Source organism: Oncorhynchus kisutch, linkage group LG21 (assembly GCF_002021735.2).
Source record: "Oncorhynchus kisutch isolate 150728-3 linkage group LG21, Okis_V2, whole genome shotgun sequence".
Lineage (NCBI taxonomy): Eukaryota > Metazoa > Chordata > Actinopteri > Salmoniformes > Salmonidae > Oncorhynchus > Oncorhynchus kisutch.
The window spans coordinates 44,372,175-44,396,740 of NC_034194.2; the positions used below are offsets into that span (position 1 = coordinate 44,372,175).

Here is a 24,566-nt window from a genome sequence, read left to right on the forward strand (position 1 = left end):
ATGGAGGAACACCTTACACTTTAACCAGATACACACCCTGCTTACACAAACAGACATTTCATTCCATTGCGTCCCCAGAGTCAGACTTGAAATGTATTGAGATTGGGGTGGTGTACAATAAACAGTACAATGTACAATAAACAGTTCCCATATCCCTGGGAACAACGGACTCCTCTAAGGCCAAAGTCGACATTCTAGAAAGCATGATGCAAACACATAACACTGAAGCCTCGGCCACGGCGCTGGAGCCTCGGTGCTGGAGCCACGGCGCTGGAGCCTCGGCCACGGCGCTGGAGCCTCGGCCACGGCGCTGGAGCCTCGGCCACGGCGCTGGAGCCTCGGCCATGGATTTAGAGATAATAGATGTAAACATAATAAACATTCCTTTGGATCCAGACGGACCTCTTTCCATGACGTAGACCAGGTGAATCCAGGTGAAAGATACGATCCCTTATTAATGTCACTTGTTGAATCCACTTCAATCAGTGTAGATGAAGGGGAGGAGACGGGTTAAAGAAGGATTTTTAAGCCTTGAGACAATTGAGATATTTGGATTGTGTATGCTTACCATTCAAAAGTTGAATGGGCTAAACAAAAGATTGATGTGCCTTAGTAAGTGCACCAGTATGTCAAGAACTGCAACGCTACTGGGTTTATCAGGCTCAACAGTTTCCTGTGTGTGTATCAAGAATGGTCCACCACCCAAAGGACATCCAGCCAATTTGACAAATGTGGGACGCATTGGAGTCAATATGGGACCAGCAGCCCCGTGGAACGCTTTAGATACCTTGTAGAGTCCATGCCCCTGACGAATTGAGGCTGTTCTGAGGACAAAAAGGGGTTCATAATGTTTGGTTTTTATGTACACGGAGTATTCCTAATCTAACGAAACATGTGCCTGGCTTCCGCCGAGCCTCGGGCTGTTCGTCCAGGCTCCACCTGTCACGTCAACTCGGTGAGATACTGAGAATTATACCGCAACAAACTGCATGCAACTTCGCCAAACATCCCAACAAGTGTATCTAGCCTAGCGGCAGAATTAATCTGGGAAAGTATTTAAATCGTTTCCGTAACAAACACAGTTAGTTTGATAATAACCGGTGGGTTCAGTGTTCTATTGAAGGTTGATAGTTAATCCGGTCCCCGTGACCCGGCGCCTCGCACTACACTACTTCAGATCACTTCTCGTCGACAAGCGGAGAAGAGGGCTGAAACAACAGCCCCCCGGTCCGTAGAGACCTCCAAGTTAAGTCACACATGAAACTTCGAGAGAAGTTGTTGAGTAAAGATTCCCGTTGATGGGAGCTCACCTTGTGGTACTGTCGGAGATGTGTCGCTGCCATCCTGGTCCGCCATTTGTCCTGATGTCAGATGATCGGGATTAGCTGCGCGACCGAGCGGAAGTAAGAGGACAGGGGGTCGGTGTGGAAAGGCCCCGCGCGCAGACAGGTGAGGGACAACATACACACCTGCTTCTGTTTGATGGTCTGTCAATGCAAAAACACTTAGACCCATCTAAGTGCTATACCACTAACCCAAACTCGCTATGAATAGAAGTTACACTCAGGAAATTGTGTGGATACAGGGTTACGTTTCCTCTAGGTACAGATCTAGGATCATATACCTCTCCTCTTCCCCCCTGAGGGGGGGGGGGGCAACGTCACCTTGTTGAATACATAGACCAATATGTACAACTACTGGTGAAGTCTGGATATTGATCGTGTTGGAAAACAACAACAACACGAGTGCAATGACTGATGCAATCAATTTATTCAACCAATGTTTCGACAGCTATGTCTTCTGCAGGGGTTTTCATAGACGTCTGGCAATAATGATAATGTTGCCTGCCTGGTATAGTAAAGGACTGGCAATAATGATAATGTTGCCTGCCTGGTATAGTAAAGGACTGGCAATAATGATCATGTTGCCTGCCTGGTACAGTAAAGGACTGGCAATAATGATAATGTTGCCTGCCTGGTACAGTAAAGGACTGGCAATAATGATAATGTTGCCTGCCTGGTACAGTAAAGGACTGGCAATAATGATAATGTTGCCTGCCTGGTACAGTAAAGGACTGACAATAATGATAATGTTGCCTGCCTGGTACAGTAAAGGACTGGCAATAATGATAATGTTGCCTGCCTGGTATAGTAAAGGACTGGCAATAATGATAATGTTGCCTGCCTGGTATAGTAAAGGACTTCATTATACTCTGCATGTTTATTGTACTGTGGACACCAGGGAGGTCAAACTCATGTTTATCTCGGAGACCATTCAGTCTTCGAGGTGTTATATAGGACTTTTTGATGATCCCCGACTGTCTAGTTTTCATTTTGGTGATTATTAGCCAGCTGGACCGACAAGAAACTATATGAATGAAGGTAAATGTTTATTTCTACACAGTTTAGAGTTGATTTTTTAAAAAGTCATTTTATAGTATATTGAGTTGATCTCGCCAACTCAAAACGAGCTGCAGGTCTCACCCCTGTATGTTTTTGGTCATTTTCTAGTATATTGAGTTGTCCAAATAAATTCTAATATATTACTAATTCTACTATATTACTATTACTAATTCTACTATATTACTATTACTAATTCTACTATATTACTATTACTAATTCTACTATACTACTATTACTAATTCTACTATAATATTACTAATTCTACTATATTACTATTACTAATTCTACTATACTACTATTACTAATTCTACTATATTACTATTACTAATTCTACTATATTACTATTACTAATTCTACTATATTACTAATTCTACTATAATATTACTATTACTAATTCTACTATAATATTACTATTACTAATTCTACTATATTACTATTACTAATTCTACTATAATATTACTAATTCTACTATATTACTAATTCTACTATACTACTATTACTAATTCTACTATACTATTACTAATTCTACTATACTATTACTAATTCTACTATACTATTACTAATTCTACTATACTATTACTAATTCTACTATAATATTACTAATTCTACTATATTACTAATTCTACTATAATATTACTAATTCTACTATATTACTAATTCTACTATAATATGACTAATTCTACTATAATATTACTAATTCTACTATAATATTACTAATTCTACTATACTACTAATTCTACTATAATATTACTAATTCTACTATAATATTACTAATTCTACTATAATATTACTAATTCTACTATACTACTAATTCTACTATACTACTAATTCTACTATAATATTACTAATTCTACTATATTACTAATTCTACAATAATATTACTAATTCTACTATAATATTACTAATTCTACTATACTACTAATTCTACTATAATATTACTAATTCTACTATACTACTAATTCTACTATAATATTACTAATTCTACTATACTACTAATTCTACTATACTACTAATTCTACTATAATATTACTAATTCTACTATATTACTAATTCTATAATATTACTAATTCTACTATAATATTACTAATTCTACTATAATATTACTAATTCTACTATACTACCAGGAAAATGAGTTTGAGTATTTTAATGAAGTAAAAATGTTTGATTAGTCCCGTCTATTCACGTGAGTTGTAATTTAACAGTTGTGGTTTGTTTACATTGAATTGAATTGGATAAATAAAGATATAGTGGGGAATACATTCATTTATTTATTTCAGGAAACAGACTAGAATTAAGAACATATTGAAGGCAGTTTTACAACCACAGTTTCAACTGTAGGAGATTAAAAGGTCCAGCAGTTTTCAGCTCAATATCAAATCATTTCTGGGAAACAATTAAGTAACTTATGATAATTGTTGTAAATTAAAACGGGGAAAAATAAAATAATAATAGCTTCTTAGTAGCAAAGAGCAAGAATTTTACTAGGACTGTCTGGGAGTGGTCTGAGTGGGGAGGGGAGAACTGAAGTCTAGCTGTTATTGGCAGAGAAGTTTGGAACTTTCTTATTGGTCTATTAACTAATTTACCGCTTGGTGATGTCACCATCCTACCAAAATAGGCAGACATTTCAGGTGGTCTTTGTAAACAGCTCTCACACTAAAGACATTATAATTTTCAGGAAACTGCACTGGACATTAAAGGTCCCCAAAGCGAACACATCCCTGGGTCGCTCCTCTTTTCAGTTCGCTGCAGCTAGCGACTGGAACGAGCTGCAACAAACACTCAAACTGGACAGTTTTATCTCAATCTCTTCATTCAAAGACTCCATCATGGACTCTTACTGACAGTAGTGGCTGCTTTGTGTGATGTATTGTTGTCTCTACCTTCTTGCCCTTTGTGCTGTTGTCTGTGCCCAATAATGTTTGGACCATGTTATGTGCTGCTACCATGTTGTGCTGCTACCATGTTGTGTTGCTACCATGTTGTGCTGCTACCATGTTGTTCTGCTACCATGTTGTTCTGCTACCATGTTGTGCTGCTACCATGTTGTGCTGCTACCATGTTGTGCTGCTACCATGTTGTGCTGCTACCATGCTGTGTTGCTACCATGCTGTTCTGCTACCATGTTGTGCTGCTACCATGTTGTGTTGCTACCATGCTGTGTTGTCATGTGTTCCTGCCTTGCTATGTTGTTAGGTCTCCCTTTATGTAGTGGTGTGGTGTCTCTTGTCGTGATGTGTCTTGTCCCCGTAGGAGGCCTTTCGGTAGGCCGTCATTGTAAATAAGAATCTGTTAACTGACTTGTCTAGTTAAATTAAGGTTAAAGTATAAAACATAAATGTAAAAAAGGTGTCGATTCGGGATTGGCCCTTCTGATGCAGTTCTGCTGTGTTCAGATCTGGGTTCAAAAGCCCCTGTGAGCAGCCATACCGGCTCCTAAGGCCACCAGTTTCACCAGTAGAAAGATCTGGTGAGGAAACTGTCTGCAGAGCTAAGCCAGCTGCCAAAGGCGGCATTCCCTGGCTGCGGTGCGGGACACAACCCTGTCTGTCACCGGGACTATCGTCCTCTGAGAGTTCATCTGGTATCATCACATTCTCCTCCCTCACCACCACAAACACTGAGGAGGAGGAGGACCTGGGGGAGGAAGGGAGAGAGAGAGGAAGGTGTAACTTAAGGTAAAGTGTAAACATGGAAGCTTAGTTGATTTGTATCCTTTCAGTACTTTTTTTTTTTTACACAGTTTGGACACATCTACTCATTCCAGGGGGGGGGGGGGGGGGTTAGGACATGTTATTGATATACAGAACCAGTCAACAGTTTGGACACATCTACTCATTCCAGGGGGGGGGGGGGGGTTAGGACATGTTATTGATATACAGAACCAGTCAACAGTTTGGACACATCTACTCATTCCAGGGGGGGGGGGGGGGTTAGGACATGTTATTGATATACAGAACCAGTCAACAGTTGGGACACATCGACTCATTCAAGGGTTTTAGACACGCCTACTCATTAGATTAAAGTAACAGTTTGGACACGCCTACTCATTAGATTAAAGTAACAGTTTGGACACGCCTACTCATTAGATTAAAGTAACAGTTTGGACACGCCTACTCATTAGATTAAAGTAACAGTTTGGACACGCCTACTCATTAGATTAAAGTAACAGTTTGGACACACCTACTCATTAGATTAAAGTAACAGTTTGGACACACCTACTCATTAGATTAAAGTAACAGTTTGGACACACCTACTCATTCAAGGGTTTTTCTTTGTTTCTACATTGTAGAATAATAGTGAAGTCATCAACACTATGAAATAACACATATGGAATCATGTAGTAACCAACACAATGAAATACCACATATGGAATCATGTAGTAACCAACACAATGAAATACCACATATGGAATCATGTAGTAACCAACACAATGAAATACCACATATGGAATCATGTAGTAACCACCACAATGAAATACCACATATGGAATCATGTAGTAACCACCACAATGAAATAACACATATGGAATCATGTAGTAACCAACACAATGAAATACCACATATGGAATCATGTAGTAACCAACACAATGAAATACCACGTATGGAATCATGTAGTAACCACCACAATGAAATACCACGTATTGAATCATGTAGTAACCAACACAATGAAATACCACGTATGGAATCATGTAGTAACCACCACAATGAAATACCACGTATGGAATCATGTAGTAACCAACACAATGAAATACCACATATGGAATCATGTAGTAACCAACACAATGAAATAACACATATGGAATCATGTAGTAACCAACACAATGAAATACCACATATGGAATCATGTAGTAACCAACACAATGAAATACCACATATGGAATCATGTAGTAACCAACACAATGAAATACCACGTATGGAATCATGTAGTAACCAACACAATGAAATACCACATATGGAATCATGTAGTAACCACCACAATGAAATACCACATATGGAATCATGTAGTAACCAACACAATGAAATACCACATATGGAATCATGTAGTAACCACCACAATGAAATACCACGTATGGAATCATGTAGTAACCAACACAATGAAATACCACATATGGAATCATGTAGTAACCAACACAATGAAATACCACGTATGGAATCATGTAGTAACCAACACAATGAAATACCACGTATGGAATCATGTAGTAACCAACACAATGAAATACCACATATGGAATCATGTAGTAACCACCACAATGAAATACCACGTATGGAATCATGTAGTAACCAACACAATGAAATACCACGTATGGAATCATGTAGTAACCAACACAATGAAATACCACATATGGAATCATGTAGTAACCACCACAATGAAATACCACGTATGGAATCATGTAGTAACCAACACAATGAAATACCACGTATGAAATCATGTAGTAACCAACACAATGAAATACCACGTATGAAATCATGTAGTAACCACCACAATGAAATACCACGTATGGAATCATGTAGTAACCAACACAATGAAATACCACGTATGAAATCATGTAGTAACCAACACAATGAAATACCACGTATGGAATCATGTAGTAACCACCACAATGAAATACCACGTATGGAATCATGTAGTAACCACCACAATGAAATACCACGTATGGAATCATGTAGTAACCAACACAATGAAATACCACGTATGGAATCATGTAGTAACCACCACAATGAAATACCACGTATGGAATCATGTAGTAACCACCACAATGAAATACCACGTATGGAATCATGTAGTAACCACCACAATGAAATACCACGTATGGAATCATGTAGTAACCAACACAATGAAATACCACGTATGGAATCATGTAGTAACCAACACAATGAAATACCACATATGGAATCATGTAGTAACCAACACAATGAAATACCACGTATGAAATCATGTAGTAACCAACACAATGAAATACCACGTATGGAATCATGTAGTAACCAACACAATGAAATACCACGTATGGAATCATGTAGTAACCACCACAATGAAATACCACGTATGGAATCATGTAGTAACCAACACAATGAAATACCACGTATGAAATCATGTAGTAACCAACACAATGAAATACCACGTATGGAATCATGTAGTAACCAACACAATGAAATACCACGTATGGAATCATGTAGTAACCACCACAATGAAATACCACGTATGGAATCATGTAGTAACCACCACAATGAAATAACACGTATGGAATCATGTAGTAACCACCACAATGAAATACCACGTATGGAATCATGTAGTAACCAACACAATGAAATAACACGTATGGAATCATGTAGTAACCACCACAATGAAATACCACGTATGGAATCATGTAGTAACCAACACAATGAAATACCACGTATGGAATCATGTAGTAACCAACACAATGAAATACCACGTATGGAATCATGTAGTAACCAACACAATGAAATACCACGTATGGAATCATGTAGTAACCAACACAATGAAATACCACGTATGGAATCATGTAGTAACCACCACAATGAAATACCACGTATGGAATCATGTAGTAACCAACACAATGAAATACCACGTATGGAATCATGTAGTAACCAACACAATGAAATACCACGTATGGAATCATGTAGTAACCACCACAATGAAATACCACGTATGGAATCATGTAGTAACCACCACAATGAAATACCACGTATGGAATCATGTAGTAACCACCACAATGAAATACCACGTATGGAATCATGTAGTAACCACCACAATGAAATACCACGTATGGAATCATGTAGTAACCACCACAATGAAATACCACGTATGGAATCATGTAGTAACCACCACAATGAAATACCACGTATGGAATCATGTAGTAACCAACACAATGAAATACCACGTATGGAATCATGTAGTAACCAACACAATGAAATACCACGTATGGAATCATGTAGTAACCAACACAATGAAATACCACGTATGGAATCATGTAGTAACCAACACAATGAAATACCACGTATGGAATCATGTAGTAACCAACACAATGAAATAACACATATGGAATCATGTAGTAACCAACACAATGAAATACCACGTATGGAATCATGTAGTAACCAACACAATGAAATACCACGTATGGAATCATGTAGTAACCAACACAATGAAATACCACGTATGGAATCATGTAGTAACCAACACAATGAAATACCACGTATGGAATCATGTAGTAACCACCACAATGAAATACCACGTATGGAATCATGTAGTAACCAACACAATGAAATACCACGTATGGAATCATGTAGTAACCACCACAATGAAATACCACGTATGGAATCATGTAGTAACCAACACAATGAAATACCACGTATGGAATCATGTAGTAACCAACACAATGAAATACCACGTATGGAATCATGTAGTAACCAACACAATGAAATACCACGTATGGAATCATGTAGTAACCACCACAATGAAATACCACGTATGGAATCATGTAGTAACCAACATATACAAATTAAAAATATATATATATTTAATATGAGAGTAGCCACCCTTTGATTTTGACAGCTTTGCACTCTCAACCAGCTTCACCTGGAATGCTTTTCCAACAGTCTTGAAGGAGTTCCCACATATGCTGAGCACTTGTTGGCTGCATTTCCTTCACTCTGCGGTCCAACTCATCCAAAACCATCTCAACTGGGTTGAGGTCGGGTGATTGTGGAGCCCAGGTCATCTGATGCAGCACTCCATCACTCTCCTTCTTGGTCAAATAGCCCTGACACAGCCTGGAGGTGTGTTGGGTCATTGTCCTGTTGGAAAACAAATGATAGTAAAAATAAAACCCTGGAATGAGTAGGTGTGTCCAAACCTTTGACTGGTACTGTGTGTGTGTGTGTGTGTGTGTGTGTGTGTGTGTGTGTGTGTGTGTGTGTGTGTATGTATGTATGTCCCAAGTCATGCTGATAACCTTACCAATAAGTCAACTTTACTCATTATCAAAAAAAGTGTCCTTTGCCACTGCACGTTCATGAGTGCCAAGATATCTGACCCGGCCTCTAAACCATGCCAGGACCAGCAGAACCCCCGACAGCAGGTCCCCTTAGTCCAGGACCAGCAGAAACCCCGACAGCAGGTCCCCTTAGTCCAGGAGCAGCAGAAACACCAACCCCGACAGCAGGTCCCCTTAGTCCAGGAGCAGCAGAAACACCAACCCCGACAGCAGGTCCACTTAGTCCAGGAGCAGCAGAACCCCCGACAGCAGGTCCCCTTAGTCCAGGAGCAGCAGAACCCCCGACAGCAGGTCCCCTTAGTCCAGGACCAGCAGAAACCCCGACAGCAGGTCCCCTTAGTCCAGGAGCAGCAGAAACACCAACCCCGACAGCAGGTCCACTTAGTCCAGGAGCAGCAGAACCCCCGACAGCAGGTCCCCTTAGTCCAGGAGCAGCAGAACCCCCGACAGCAGGTCCCCTTAGTCCAGGACCAGCAGAACCCCCGACAGCAGGTCCCCTTAGTCCAGGAGCAGCAGAAACACCAACCCAGACAGCAGGTCCCCTTAGTCCAGGACCAGCAGAACCCCGACAGCAGGTCCCCTTAGTCCAGGACCAGCAGAACCCCCGACAGCAGGTCCCCTTAGTCCAGGAGCAGCAGAAACCCCGACAGCAGGTCCACTTAGTCCAGGAGCAGCAGAAACACCAACCCCGACAGCAGGTCCCCTTAGTCCAGGAGCAGCAGAACCCCCGACAGCAGGTCCCCTTAGTCCAGGAGCAGCAGAAACACCAACCCCGACAGCAGGTCCCCTTAGTCCAGGAGCAGCAGAAACACCAACCCCGACAGCAGGTCCACTTAGTCCAGGAGCAGCCATGGAAACTCCTTCAGTCCTCACTGTAGTTCCACCAATCTGTTTTACAGCCTCTGCATACGATACATCATGACTGATTCTATATCTCTGAGCCTCTCTATGCGCCTCTCTATGGTAATACCACCCCCCCACCACCCACCCACACACACACACACACAACCTTCACATTGCTCCCACAATCACCATCCCCTCCACACTTCACACAGATTTTCTTTCTCTAAAATTTGAACAGCTACATGTCCCATTCAAAACATCAGTGTGGATGGGACAAATTCTCTGACATTAAAACTATGAAATCCTATCTGTACTTTCCCTGGCACAATGTTCTCAAACCTCCAGCAGCACTGATCCCTTCTTTTCCCACTGATCAACCTTCTGGCCTCCCCAGTAACATTTTCTTCACTATCATCCCAGTGATGACTCCCCTCCACCTGGTATACACACCACAGGGACGTGGCCTTTTTAAATCTTCTTCCCATTGTCAGAATCTTCTCTCGCTGAACCTGGCTACAACAAAATTGTAACAATCTACCATTTCCAAATGAACTGAACTAAATTTCACTTCACCTACCACTTGCTCTATGGCAGGTGCTTCTACACCTGCATTGCTTGCTGTTTTTCGGGTTTAGTCTGGGTTTCTGTACAGCACTTTGTGGCATCAGGTGATGTAAGAAGGGCTTTATAAATACATTTGAGTTTGTCAGATAAGACAGGCCTCATCAAAACACTTCCACCACTTTCCATTCCATCACATCATTACTCTTGCTTCCTACCGTAGCCCTCTTCATGTTTTCGGTATCATCATCTCTTCTTCTTCCTCTGTCTTTCCACTACCGACCATTCTCGGTCCTTGACCCTCATCCTCCCGCTCCATTCCATCAGAACTGACACCGCGATTATTCTCATTCCAGCACAGCTGTTGCTTCATCCACTGTTTTCCTTAATTTCCTCCATTTCGTCCGCACTACTCGGCGCCATGTCCGACCCTACCCGGCATGCAGCATGTCAGCTGTTAGTCCCGCAGCGGCTGTCGTTTTAAACCTGTTACCAGGAAGACGGAGGAAACCAGGAACTAGAGATCGTTGCAGCACTAGTTTTCTGCCAGCAGCACAAACCTTGACGCTTGGTATGTTACTGAGGAAACCTTCAAAATAAAAGCCCGCGTTTCAAAACATTGCAATGTGGATGATTCACTCAAACGGCCGCTTGTGTGCCAACAAGAATATAAAATATGGTTTTAAAAATATTTTTTTAAGACCAATAATTTAAAAAATACAATGTTGACACTGGTATGTCCTTAACTCCCTTATCTTACCTCATTGGCGCTCACTGTATATAGACTTTGTTTTCTTTTGTTGACTATGTTTTGTTTACTCCATGTGTAACTCTGTGTTGTTGTTTGTGTCAAACTGCTATGTTTTATCTTGGCCAGGTCGCAGTTGTAAATGAGAACTTGTTCTCAACTAGCCTACCTGGTTAAATAAAGGTGTTCTCAACTAGCCTACCTGGTTAAATAAAGGTGTTCTCAACTAGCCTACCTGGTTAAATAAAGGTGTTCTCAACTAGCCTACCTGGTTAAATAAAGGTGTTCTCAACTAGCCTACCTGGTTAAATAAAGGTGTTCTCAACTAGCCTACCTGGTTAAATAAAGGTGTTCTCAACTAGCCTACCTGGTTAAATAAAGGTGTTCTCAACTAGCCTACCTGGTTAAATAAAGGTGTTCTCAACTAGCCTACCTGGTTAAATAAAGGTGTTCTCAACTAGCCTACCTGGTTAAATAAAGGTGTTCTCAACTAGCCTACCTGGTTAAATAAAGGTGTTCTCAACTAGCCTACCTGGTTAAATAAAGGTGTTCTCAACTAGCCTACCTGGTTAAATAAAAGGTGAAATGAAAAAAAACATTGAGAACACTGGCTTGTAGAGAGCTGCTCCTGGACTAAGGGGACCTGCTGTCGGGGTTGGTGGTTCTGCTGCTCCTGGACTAAGGGGACCTGCTGTCGGGGTTGGTGTTTCTGCTGCTCCTGGACTAAGGGGACCTGCTGTCGGGGTTGGTGTTTCTGCTGCTCCTGGACTAAGGGGACCTGCTGTCGGGGTTGGTGTTTCTGCTGCTCCTGGACTAAGGGGACCTGCTGTCGGGGTTTCTGCTGCTGCTGGACTAAGGGGACCTGCTGTCGGGGGTTCTGCTGGTACTGGCTTGTAGAGAGAACTGTTTTCCTGTCTCAGCTAAAGTGGGAAATACTGGGTAGGTTCTCTACTATCCAAATATGTGTAGATTTGGAAGGGAAGGGGGACTGTGTTTCATCATCTTCTGCTGGCTTTTCACTCCACACCCTCTTATAGCACCCAATGCAATACACCGTGGATAGTACCAGGTCATTTAAAGCTGTGTTGCTGGATGTGTAAGACAGAGTCAACCTCTGAAAACGACACTTATTTGGTTAGTAGAGACCCTACTGACTATTTCCCAGCCTCATTTTAGCTGAGGCAGGTAGAAATATTTTCTCTTTACAAGCCAATAAGTCTCCCATATACCGTGTGTTGCATTGCAGTGAATTGAATGGGTGGAGTTAGGACAATTGGATGGGTGGAGTTAGGACAATTGGATGGGTGGAGTTAGGACAATTGGATGGGTGGAGTTAGGACAATTGGATGGGTGGAGTTAGGACAATTGGATGGGTGGAGTTAGGACAATTGGATGGGTGGAGTTAGGACAATTGGATGGGTGGAGTAAGGACTCCCCAGTACTCTGTATTAAAGCCGTTGCCCGACACAAGAGACCCATTTAAGTTTTACAGAATCTATTGAGTAGTTCCAATAGCATATATATTAGTATTTTATTAAAAAGGTTATTTGTTTAAACATAGCTTTCAATATACCAGTATTTGTGTAAAATACGTCTCTTTTTTTTTTTACCCTGTGAACTGCACAAGAGTTTAGCATGTCTTTGTAGGGGGACTCTTATCTTGAAGGAAAATATCTTTGATTGTGCCGCAAGCCTTTTATTCTGACTGCAAGGAGAACGGTCAACTCGTTCACACACAACAACAAAAAATACGAATTTGGTGTGAATATTATTGAAAGCCCCATTGGTTCGAACAGCTGTGGTCACATTGCACGATTCCGCTATTCTGATTGGCGTAGGATTTTCTTCCAATTGAAATGTCCAATCACGGCACGGTTTGCGAGAGTGGCTTTATTTGAGTTCACCTTCTCACGTGTCCGGACGCATCCTAGGAGAAGGTTATTTTGTCGCCAAGTATAATTTCTAAATGATCCATGGGGTAAGAGAATATTAACTTTATACCGTTTACACATATAATACAATATTTATTGCTCGCTTGTTTATCATGTTACCGCTGTTTTGATGAGGGGTTTTCGGGAATATTGTACTGTATACTGTACTGATAGCTAGGTAACTCTACCAAACGTGCAATGAAATGATTACATTATAAGGGATGTGTGTGACCGCCCCCCCCCCCCCCCCCAAACAGGATGTTTCTGTTTCTTTGACTGTGGTCAGGACTCGCATCCCATGGTGCAACGTGAAACGGGAGTCCTAGCCTGCCGACCGAAGCTGTCAACAGAAAGCCTACACCACCACCACCAGTTTTTGCATCCATCATCAGCCAAAACATTCAGAAGGGCTGCTTCCAGATGTCTCTGCTAGAAGATATATTTGATCTGTTGCAAAATGTCCTTGAGTATTTCGGAGTCTCTCCTGACATGGTAAACAAACAAAAAAAGAGTTAAATATCACAAATGCAGTGGCTCAATTTGTAGGATGCTTGTTTTGAGATTGTACCAAAAGATTGAAGATTTGAAGAGTGCGTCGTGTGTGCGTCGTGTGTGTGTGTGTGTGTGTGTGTGTGTGTGTGTGTCGTGTGTGTGTCGTGTGTGTGTGTGTGTGTGTGTCGTGTGTGTGTGTGTGTGTGTGTGTGTGTGTGTGTGTGTGCGTGTGTGTTTCAGCTAATTCCAGTGTGGGAGAGCCAGTTGTGCGGTCAGTACCGGAGCCTGGTGCGGATGATCGGGACCAACCTCCCATTGACCCCGTCTCCACGTATCCACTTCCAGGTCAATATGAATGTAAACTGGTTAATACAGGTCTAGGATCATCTGAAGTAACACATCAGTCGACTCCGTAACCCACGACTCCGTAACCCACGATTCTGTAACCGTTGACTCCGTAACCCACGATTCCGTAACCCACGACTCCGTAACCCACGACTCTATAACCCACGATTCCGTAACCCACGACTCCGTAACCCACGACTCTATAACCCACGACTCTATAACCCACGACTCCGTAACCCACGATTCCTTAACCCACGATTCCTTAACCCACGACTCCGTAACCCACGACTCCGTAACCCACGACTCCGTAACCCACGACTCCGTAACCCACGACTCCGTAACCCACGACTCCGTAACCCACGACTCTATAACCCACGACTCCGTAACCCACGATTCCTTAACCCACGACTCCGTAACCCACGATACCTTAACCCACGACTCTGTAACCCACGACTCCGTAACCCACGACTCCATAACCCACGACTCTATAACCCACGACTCCGTAACCCACGATTCCTTAACCCACGACTCTGTAACCCACAACTCCGTAACCCACGACTCTATAACCCACGACTCTATAACCCACGACTCTATAACCCACGATTCCGTAACCCACGACTCCGTAACCCACGACTCTATAACCCACGACTCCGTAACCCACGACTCTATAACCCACGACTCCGTAACCCACGATTCCTTAACCCACGACTCCGTAACCCACGATTCCTTAACCCACGACTCTGTAACCCACGACTCCGTAACCCACGACTCTGTAACCCACGACTCTATAACCCACGACTCTATAACCCACGACTCCGTAACCCACGACTCCGTAACCCACGACTCCGTAACCGACTATGGAGCATCACAACTTCATCTGCTACACATTGAGGTGTAACGTTGTTATGGAGATGGGACCAGAAGACTTCTGGTTCTGTGGTTTGGTCTCACACTCAGCTGGCTCATACTGTCCACAGATTCCTCTACACACCTCCCGACAGCACAGATACCTGGACATCACCATGGATACCCTCCCCGCTATCCCCTCCTTGGCTGACGTGCTCTGGGTGGCGGAGGATGAGGGAGACCGCTTCACCAAGATCAGGTAGATGGGACCCAGTAGATGTACACAGAGACTCAGACTAGTAGAACCCAGTAGATATACACAGAGACTCAGACTAGTAGAACCCAGTAGATATACACAGAGACTCCTCAGACTGGTAGAACCCAGTAGATATATACAGAGACTCCTCAGACTGGTAGAACCCAGTAGATATATACAGAGACTCCTCAGACTGGTAGAACCCAGTAGATATACACAGAGACTCCTCAGACTAGTAGAACCCAGTAGATATACACAGAGACTCAGACTAGTAGAACCCAGTAGATATACACAGAGACTCCTCAGACTGGTAGAACCCAGTAGATATACACAGAGACTCCTCAGACTGGTAGAACCCAGTAGATATACACAGAGACTCCTCAGACTAGTAGAACCCAGTAGATGTAGGCACCCTGAGGGTTGTGTGTAGAATCCTATGGGGACATGTTATTGACAATTTTGGCTAACTTGTTGGGTGAAAAGATTCACTTTATTTACTGTTAATTCGTAAATCTTTGCAAGCAAACGGAACGCTTCTCCATAACGGCAAGGTGTCTCCAGTAATGTCTGCTTTCTGAGGGTTGTGACATCTCCGCTTTCCCAAAAGCTTGTTCATAAAAGGACTGTTTCTCAATCTGTCATTCCTTCTGGTCCGATCTCAGGCACCGCGAGCGTCCGTCCCGACAGGGTGCTGTGAGTCGGGGCGATGAGGTGGTGCTGGCCCCTCCACGTCCAGGGGGCCGAGGGTTGGAAGCGGTCCGAGCCCAGCCAGGAGACATGATGCTGGGGCACAGATCAGATCCAGTGGCTCTGCGGAAGATCACAGCCCTGGAGGACGAGCTGCTCAAACTACGAGCTCAGATTGCCATGATTGTCACCGCGCCACCCTCAGGTGTCTAAACACACACACATTCACACCTATCCCAGTCATGGTAAACACACTCACACCTATCCCAGTCATGGTAAACACACTCACACCTATATTATGAAAGTGATACACCAGACTTATCGTTTGTTCACCCTTTTCTCTCCCTCCTTTTCCTGTCGTCCCGGTCCAGCCCATTCCCAGAACCTTCCGGGTACCCCTGGAATGTCCCCTGCCTCTGTCCTCACCTCCACCCCTTGTCGCCCTCCACCTCCTCCCTGTCCTCCTCCACCTCCTCCCTGTCCTCCTCCACCCAGCTCCTCTGTTGGTCTGTCTGCGGTGGAGAATCTAATCCAGCACGGCAGGGAGGCCGGTAAAGGTCATGCCCAGGGGAAGAGCCATGAGGCTGGGCAGGTTGGACTACTACAGTCCCAGGATAAGGCGGTAGGACAGGGCCCGGTCCCCACCATGCTGGATGTACTGAATGAACTGAACCAGGTGAAACTGCGCTCCGTGCAGAGGTAAGCATGGACACGAAGGCATGTCACTGTGCTGGAGTCAAGTCTACAACTCTGAGAGCCTGTCTGTCTATAGCAGCAGATCTGCCAAGCTGCAAGCCTTTTGCGGTGAAATCAAATGTTATTGGTCCATATTTAACAATGTTATTGGTCACATACACATATTCAACAGCAATTACATCTGCAGGTCTCTTGGGGTATGTCTCTATAAGCTTGGCACATCTAGCCACTGGGACTTTTGCCCATTCTTCAAGGCAAAACTGCTCCAGCTCCTTCAAGTTGGATGGGTTCGGCTTGTGTACAGCAATCTTTAAGTCATACCACAGATTCTCAATTGGATTGAGGTCTGGGCTTTGACTAGGCCATTCCAAGACATTTCAATGTTTCCCCTTAAACCACTGGAGTGTTGCTTTAGCAGTATGCTTAGGGTCATTGTCCTGCTGGAAGGTGAACCTCCGTTCACCAAATGTGTTTGCTTATTTTTTTCTTAAAGCAATGGCTTTTTTTCTGGCCACTCTTCCATAAAGCCCAGCTCTGTGGAGTATACGGCTTAAAGTGGTCCTATGGACAGATACTTCCATAAAGCCCAGCTCTGTGGAGTATACGGCTTAAAGTGGTCCTATGGACAGATACTTTGCAGCTCCTTCAGGGTTATTTTTGGTATTTTTGGTTTTTTTAAATAATGGATTTAATGGATTTTATTTAGTCGGCCACCAATTGTGCAAGTTCTCCCACTTAAAAAAGATGAGAGGCCTGTAATTATCATCACAGGTACACTTCAACTATGACAGACAAAATGAGACAAAGAAAATCCAGAAAATCACATTGTAGGATTTTTTAAATGAATTTATTTGCATATTATGGTGTATATAGTTGAAGTCGGAAGTTTACACACTTCGGTTGGAGGCAGTAACTGCTTGATATCATGGGAAAATCAAAAGAAATTAGCCAAGACCTCAGAAAAATAATTGTAGACCTCCACAAGTCTGGTTCATCCTTGGGAGAAATTTCCAAACGCCTGAAGGTACCACATTCATCTGTATAAACAATAGTACGCAAGTATAAACACCATGGGACCACACAGCCGTCATACCGCTCAGGAAGGAGATGCGTTCTGTCTCCTAGAGATGAACGTACTTTGGTGTGAAAAGTGCAAATCAATCCCAGAACAACAGTAAAGGACCTTGTGAAGATGCTGGAGGAAACAGGTAAAAGTATCTATATCTACAGTAAAACGAGTCCTATATCGTCATAACTTGAAAGGCCGCTCAGCAAGGAAGAAGCCACTGCTCCAAAACCTCCATTAAAAAAGCCAGACTACAGTTTGCAACTGCACATGGGGACAAAGATTGTACTTTTTGGAGAAATGTCCTCTGGTCTGATGAAACAAAAATAGAACTGTTTGGCCATAATGACCATCGTTATGTTTTGGAGGAAAAAGGGGGAGGCTTGCAAGCCAAAGAACACCATCCCAAACGTGAAGCACAGGTTGTGGGGGTGCTTCGCTGCAGGAGGGACTGGTGCACTTCACAAAATAGATGGCATCATGAGGAGGGGAAATTATGAGATGTTGCTTCAATATATATCCACAAGATATCAGTCAGGAAGTTACAGCCTGGTCTTCCAAATGGACACTGACCCCAAGCATACTTCCAAAGTTGCGGCAAAATGGCTTAAGGACAACAAGGTCAAGGTATTGGAGTGGCCATCACAAAGCCCTGACCTCAATCCCATAGAATATTTGTGGGAAGAACTGAAAAGGTGTGTGTGCGCAAGGAGGCCTACAAACCTGACTCAGTTACACCAGCTCTGTCAGGAGGAATGGGCCAAAATTCACCCAACCTTTTGTGGGAAACATGTGGAAGGCTACCCGAAACATTTGACCCAAGTTAAGTTCAGCTGTGTGTGTGTATATATATATATTCCAACATTCTATTGGTTGCAAGAATTGAAAAATGATACATTTTGGTACTGTGTTTGATATCATTTAAAAACTCTTGGTTTCAGGAAATGGCAGTTACAGGTTTACTTTCTTTTTAGAATAAAATAACTTACAAAATGCTCCAACTTCCTGAGGGGGAAGTTGACTGACCCCCCCCCCCCCCCTAGCCAACCTCAGGCCTGAGGGGGAAGTTGACCCCCCCCCCCCTAGCCAACCTCAGGCCTGAGGGGGAAGTTGACCTCCCCCCCCCCCCCCCTAGCCAACCTCAGGCCTGAGGGGGAAGTTGACCCCCCCCCCCCTAGCCAACCTCAGGCCTGAGGGGGAAGTTGACCTCCCCCCCCCCCCCCCCCCTAGCCAACCTCAGGCCTGAGGGGGAAGTTGACCCCCCCCCCCCCCCCCCCCCTAGCCAACCTCAGGCCTGAGGGGGAAGTTGACCTCCCCCCCCCCCCCCCCCTAGCCAACCTCAGGCCTGAGGGGGAAGTTGACCCCCCCCCCCCCCCCCCTAGCCAACCTCAGGCCTGAGGGGGAAGTTGACCTCCCCCCCCCCCCCCCTAGCCAACCTCAGGCCTGAGGGGGAAGTTGACCCCCCCCCCCCCCCCCCTAGCCAACCTCAGGCCTGAGGGGGAAGTTGACTGACCCCCCCCCCCCCCCCCTAGCCAACCTCAGGCCTGAGGGGGAAGTTGACTGACCCCCCCCCCCCCCCCCCCTAGCCAACCGCAGGCCTGAGGGGGAAGTTGACTGACCCCCCCCCCCCCCCCCCCCTAGCCAACCTCAGGCCTGAGGGGGAAGTTGACTGACCTCCCCCCCCCCCCCCCCCCCCTAGCCAACCTCAGGCCTGAGGGGGAAGTTGACTGACCCCCCCCCCCCCCCCCCCTAGCCAACCTCAGGCCTGAGGGGGAAGTTGACTGACCCCCCCCCCCCCTAGCCAACCTCAGGCCTGAGGGGGAAGTTGACTGACCCCCCCCCCCCCCCCCCCCCCCTAGCCAACCTCAGGCCTGAGGGGGAAGTTGACCTCCCCCCCCCCCCCCCCCCTAGCCAACCTCAGGCCTGAGGGGGAAGTTGACCCCCCCCCCCCCCCCCCCTAGCCAACCTCAGGCCTGAGGGGGAAGTTGACCTCCCCCCCCCCCCCCCCCTAGCCAACCTCAGGCCTGAGGGGGAAGTTGACCCCCCCCCCCCCCCCCCTAGCCAACCTCAGGCCTGAGGGGGAAGTTGACCTCCCCCCCCCCCCCCCTAGCCAACCTCAGGCCTGAGGGGGAAGTTGACCCCCCCCCCCCCCCCCCTAGCCAACCTCAGGCCTGAGGGGGAAGTTGACTGACCCCCCCCCCCCCCCCCCCTAGCCAACCTCAGGCCTGAGGGGGAAGTTGACTGACCCCCCCCCCCCCCCCCCCTAGCCAACCGCAGGCCTGAGGGGGAAGTTGACTGACCCCCCCCCCCCCCCCCCCTAGCCAACCTCAGGCCTGAGGGGGAAGTTGACTGACCTCCCCCCCCCCCCCCCCCCCCTAGCCAACCTCAGGCCTGAGGGGGAAGTTGACTGACCCCCCCCCCCCCCCCCTAGCCAACCTCAGGCCTGAGGGGGAAGTTGACTGACCCCCCCCCCCCCTAGCCAACCTCAGGCCTGAGGGGGAAGTTGACTGACCCCCCCCCCCCCCCCCCCCCCCCCCCCCCTAGCCAACCTCAGGCCTGAGGGGGAAGTTGACTGACCTCCCCCCCCCCCCCTAGCCAACCTCAGGCCTGAGGGGGAAGTTGACTGACCCCCCCCCCCCCCCCCTAGCCAACCTCAGGCCTGAGGGGGAAGTTGACTGACCCCCCCCCCCCCCCCCCCCCTAGCCAACCTCAGGCCCGAGGGGGAAGTTGACTGACCCCCCCCCCCCCCCTAGCCAACCTCAGGCCTGAGGGGGAAGTTGACCGACCTCCCCCCCCCCCCTAGCCAACCTCAGGCCTGAGGGGGAAGTTGACCTCCCCCCCCCCCCCCTAGCCAACCTCAGGCCTGAGGGGGAAGTTGACCCCCCCCCCCCCCCCCCCTAGCCAACCTCAGGCCTGAGGGGGAAGTTGACTGACCCCCCCCCCCCCCCCCCTAGCCAACCTCAGGCCTGAGGGGGAAGTTGACTGACCTCCCCCCCCCCCCCCCTAGCCAACCTCAGGCCTGAGGGGGAAGTTGACTGACCCCCCCCCCCCCCCCCTAGCCAACCTCAGGCCTGAGGGGGAAGTTGACTGACCTCCCCCCCCCCCCCCCCCCTAGCCAACCTCAGGCCTGAGGGGGAAGTTGACTGACCCCCCCCCCCCCCCCCCCCCCCTAGCCAACCTCAGGCCTGAGGGGGAAGTTGACTGACCTCCCCCCCCCCCCCTAGCCAACCTCAGGCCTGAGGGGGAAGTTGACTGACCCCCCCCCCCCCCCTAGCCAACCTCAGGCCTGAGGGGGAAGTTGACTGACCCCCCCCCCCCTAGCCAACCTCAGGCCCGAGGGGGAAGTTGACTGACCCCCCCCCCCCCCCTAGCCAACCTCAGGCCTGAGGGGGAAGTTGACCGACCTCCCCCCCCCCCCCCCTAGCCAACCTCAGGCCTGAGGGGGAAGTTGACCGACTGATCTAGAAATAATAATGAGTAGTTATTTACGATGCGAGGGGTGTGTGTGTGGAACAAACCCACTCTCTGACTGGCACTGAATGTTATGTAGTTGTTCTTTAGTGTCTTGCGTTTGCCCCAACCCCCAGGTCGCCCGGGGGAACGCCGGTGCGGAGGAGGCGGAGCAAGGGTGCGGCGTTGCTAAGCGACCCGGCCTCCATGATTGCCGAGGCCCTGAGGAGGAAGTTCGCCCACCGTCGCCTCAACGACTCGTACGACAAAGAGAACCGCTCGGTAGAGCTCTCGCCGTTCGGCAGCCCCGATACATCGCCCTGTGTAAGTACATACAGAACCACGTTTACAAACTGTAACCCAGGCTGTTAGGAGAGACAGTCCCAGGCTGTTAGGAGAGACAGTCCCAGGCTGTTAGGAGAGACAGTCCCAGGCTGTTAGGAGAGACAGTCCCAGGCTGTTAGGAGAGACAGTCCCAGGCTGTTAGGAGAGACCGTCCCAGGCTGTTAGGAGAGACCGTCCCAGGCTGTTAGGAGAGACCGTCCCAGGCTGTTAGGAGAGACCGTCCCAGGCTGTTAGGAGAGACCGTCCCAGGCTGTTAGGAGAGACCGTCCCAGGCTGTTAGGAGAGACCGTCCCAGGCTGTGTAGGGAACAGGGGACCTTTTTTTCTCTTCCTCTTATCTGGTCACGTGACCTGTCTTTTGTTTTAGATCCCCCAGCATTCCAAGCGCAGCCAGGGACTACTCCACCTGTGACCTCTGACCTCCAAGGTCAACTAAACCAGCAGCCTATCGCTTCGCCAACCGGGAACACCGATGCCTCCCCGCCGACTACTATGGCAACTGCTGACTGAGTGTGCGTCCCAATAATACCTCCTTTCTCTTGAAGTGTACACTTGTTCGCTACTTTTAGATTAGGGAAGTGAACAAGTGTACGTTTTAGGAGGAAGGAGAGATAATTGGTGTTCTATGATGCGTCCCATCAGGTATTGTTTATATAAAGGGACCATTGATATTGAGAGTAATTGATTTGCATGTAGTCATTTTTAATTGTGTCTATATATTTAGCTGTAAATACACTATATGACCAAAAGTATGTGGACACCTTATCCAACTGAAGGTTGGCTTGTGTGGCTTATCACTTCACGGCTGAGCTGTTGTTGCTCCTAGGCGTTTCCACTTCACAGCTGTAACAGGGCAGAAATTTGACGAACTAACTTGTTGGAAAGGTGGCATCCTGTGACGGTGCCACGTTGAAAGTCACTGAGCTCTTCAGTACAGATCATTCTACTACCAGTGTTTTCCTATGGAGATTGCATGGCAGTGTGCTCGGTTTTATACACCTGTCAGCAACGGGTGTGGCTGAAATAACTGAATTCACTCATTTGAAAAGTGTCATACATACACTATAAATACATGAAATGGCTGAATTCAATCATGGGGTGTCCACATACTTTTGCATATATAGTGTAGACATACCGATGTTTTTCTGCTTTGCCTTAGTTGTATTGTTTTGGTCCAGTTGAATGATTTCTATTATCTAGGATTTCTGGGTCATATTCATTAGTGCACACTGTAGCAAAACCTTTTGCCACGGATAACAAAAACGAGCCTATCTTATTGGACAACCTTAGCTTCTACCTACCTACCTCCCTTGTACAATTTTAAAGTAATGATCTATAATTATAATATGGACAGACTGCTCTCTACTCTTATCAAAATACTCTTGTCTTTTGTTTTATTTACTGCTCTGTTGACCCCTGACCCCACCAAAACAAATGCCTAAACTCTTTGTCTGTGCAGTGAGGTACTAGTCACACCTAAATTAACTTTGCCTGTGAAGTGAGGTACTAGTCACACCTAAATTAACTTTGTCTGTGCGTAGGCAGGGGGGGGGGGGGGGGGTTGGACACATCTACTCATTCCAGGGGGGGGGGGGGGGTTGGACACATCTACTCATTCCAGGGGGGGGGGGGGGGGGTTGGACACATCTACTCATACCAGGGTTTTTCTTTATTTTTACTATTTTCTACATTGTAGAATAATATTGAAGACATCAATACTATGAAATAACACATATGGAATCATGTAGTAACCAACAAAGTGTTAAATAAATCTAAATACATTTTATAGTTTAGATTCTTCAAAGTAGCCACCCTTTGCCTTGATGACAGCTTTGCACGCTTTTGGCATTCTCTCAACCAGCTTCACCTGGAATTCTTTGAAGGAGTTTCCACGTATGCTGAGCACTTGTTGGCTGCTTTTCCTTCGCCCTGCGGTCCAACTCATCCTAAACCATCTTAATTTATGACGAGGACAGGTGATATGTCTATTCTTTCAGTCTCACTCCTCCTTCAGTTGCCTGTCTATTCCCTCCATCCCTGTTTGAGGTAGAAGGGGAGAGCGAGGGAGTGGCTAAATGCCAAATCACTCCCTTTCCCTCAGCCCTCCATTTGCACAAGTGTCCCAAAGCTGAGGGAGTGAAAATTATCGAGGGTGTAGGGGCTCATTAGACCCTCAGATCGCCACTTCGACAAAGCCAGCTAGGATTAAGAGCAAAGTGATATCCCAACATGCACTGCAATATCTTTGTGCAATTTCAATAAATAAAAAAATGGAGAGGCATAATTATATGCCACGTGCATTTGTTTACGTCTGATTTTGTGACTTGGGATTTGTTGATTTGAGTTTCATGTTTGTTTTATTATCTAAAGGTGGAACATGAAAGTGCATCATTAAAGTCAGAAGTCTTGAAGTTGAAGGTGTATTAATCACCTCGCCACTCTCAGGAAGTCCCCCTCTGAGTTTCATCAGCAACATGACAGCTGAGGGCCCTCTGAGTTTAGTCAGCAACATGACAGCTGAGGGCCCTCCGAGCGAGTTGGTAGGACCGAGGAGGTGGTTTGGGTTGATTTCCTGATGGGTACCGACTCAATCCAGGTATATTGTGAAAGATAACATGAATGGGGTCTATTATCCTTCCCATATGACACCCTATTCTCTATAGTGGGGCGGCAGGGTAGCCTAGTGGTTAGAGCGTTGGACTAGTAACAAGTTCAAATCCCCGAGCTTACAAGGTACAAATCTGTCGTTCTGCCCCTGATCAAGGCAGTTAACCCACTGTTCCCCAGTAGGCCGTCATTGTAAATAAGAATTTGTTCTTAACTGACTTGCCTAGTTAAATAAACGTAAGTAGTGTCAAGGCTCTGGTCAACAGTAGGGCACTAT

At 46.1% G+C, this 24,566-nt stretch overlaps 3 protein-coding genes across 6 annotated transcripts in view; 2 read left to right on the top strand and 1 right to left on the bottom strand.

Moving 5' to 3' along the window:
• LOC116356209 (ensconsin-like) overlaps positions 1 to 1,593 on the bottom strand; it is a 51,091-nt gene extending 49,498 nt beyond the window's left edge. For both annotated transcript variants that reach the window (XM_031800661.1, XM_031800660.1), the window contains exon 1: positions 1,311 to 1,593. In XM_031800661.1, coding sequence (XP_031656521.1) covers positions 1,311 to 1,515 — 205 coding nt within the window. In that variant the 5' untranslated portion in view covers positions 1,516 to 1,593. The remainder of the gene's footprint in view (positions 1 to 1,310) is intronic.
• Positions 1,338 to 23,079, top strand: mtfr2 (mitochondrial fission regulator 2). 3 transcript variants are annotated; one of them, XM_031800662.1, is made up of 8 exons: positions 1,338 to 1,449; positions 13,787 to 13,992; positions 14,233 to 14,337; positions 15,315 to 15,442; positions 16,102 to 16,331; positions 16,498 to 16,825; positions 21,476 to 21,662; positions 22,050 to 23,079. In XM_031800662.1, exons 2-8 carry the CDS (start codon positions 13,921 to 13,923, stop codon positions 22,092 to 22,094), a joined length of 1,095 nt encoding a protein of 364 aa, XP_031656522.1. In that variant the 5' UTR covers positions 1,338 to 1,449; positions 13,787 to 13,920; the 3' UTR covers positions 22,095 to 23,079. The 3 variants fall into 3 exon arrangements, with proteins under 3 accessions (XP_031656522.1, XP_031656523.1, XP_031656524.1); XM_031800663.1 differs by lacking the exon at positions 1,338 to 1,449 and adding an exon at positions 13,264 to 13,547 and having other exon boundaries at positions 13,758 to 13,992; XM_031800664.1 differs by lacking the exon at positions 1,338 to 1,449 and adding an exon at positions 13,264 to 13,547.
• On the top strand, positions 9,328 to 11,418 carry LOC116356210 (proline-rich protein 2-like). The gene has a single exon (XM_031800665.1). It carries the CDS (start codon positions 9,471 to 9,473, stop codon positions 10,293 to 10,295), a length of 825 nt encoding a protein of 274 aa, XP_031656525.1. The 5' UTR covers positions 9,328 to 9,470; the 3' UTR covers positions 10,296 to 11,418.
• Positions 23,080 to 24,566: the final 1,487 nt, after the last annotated feature.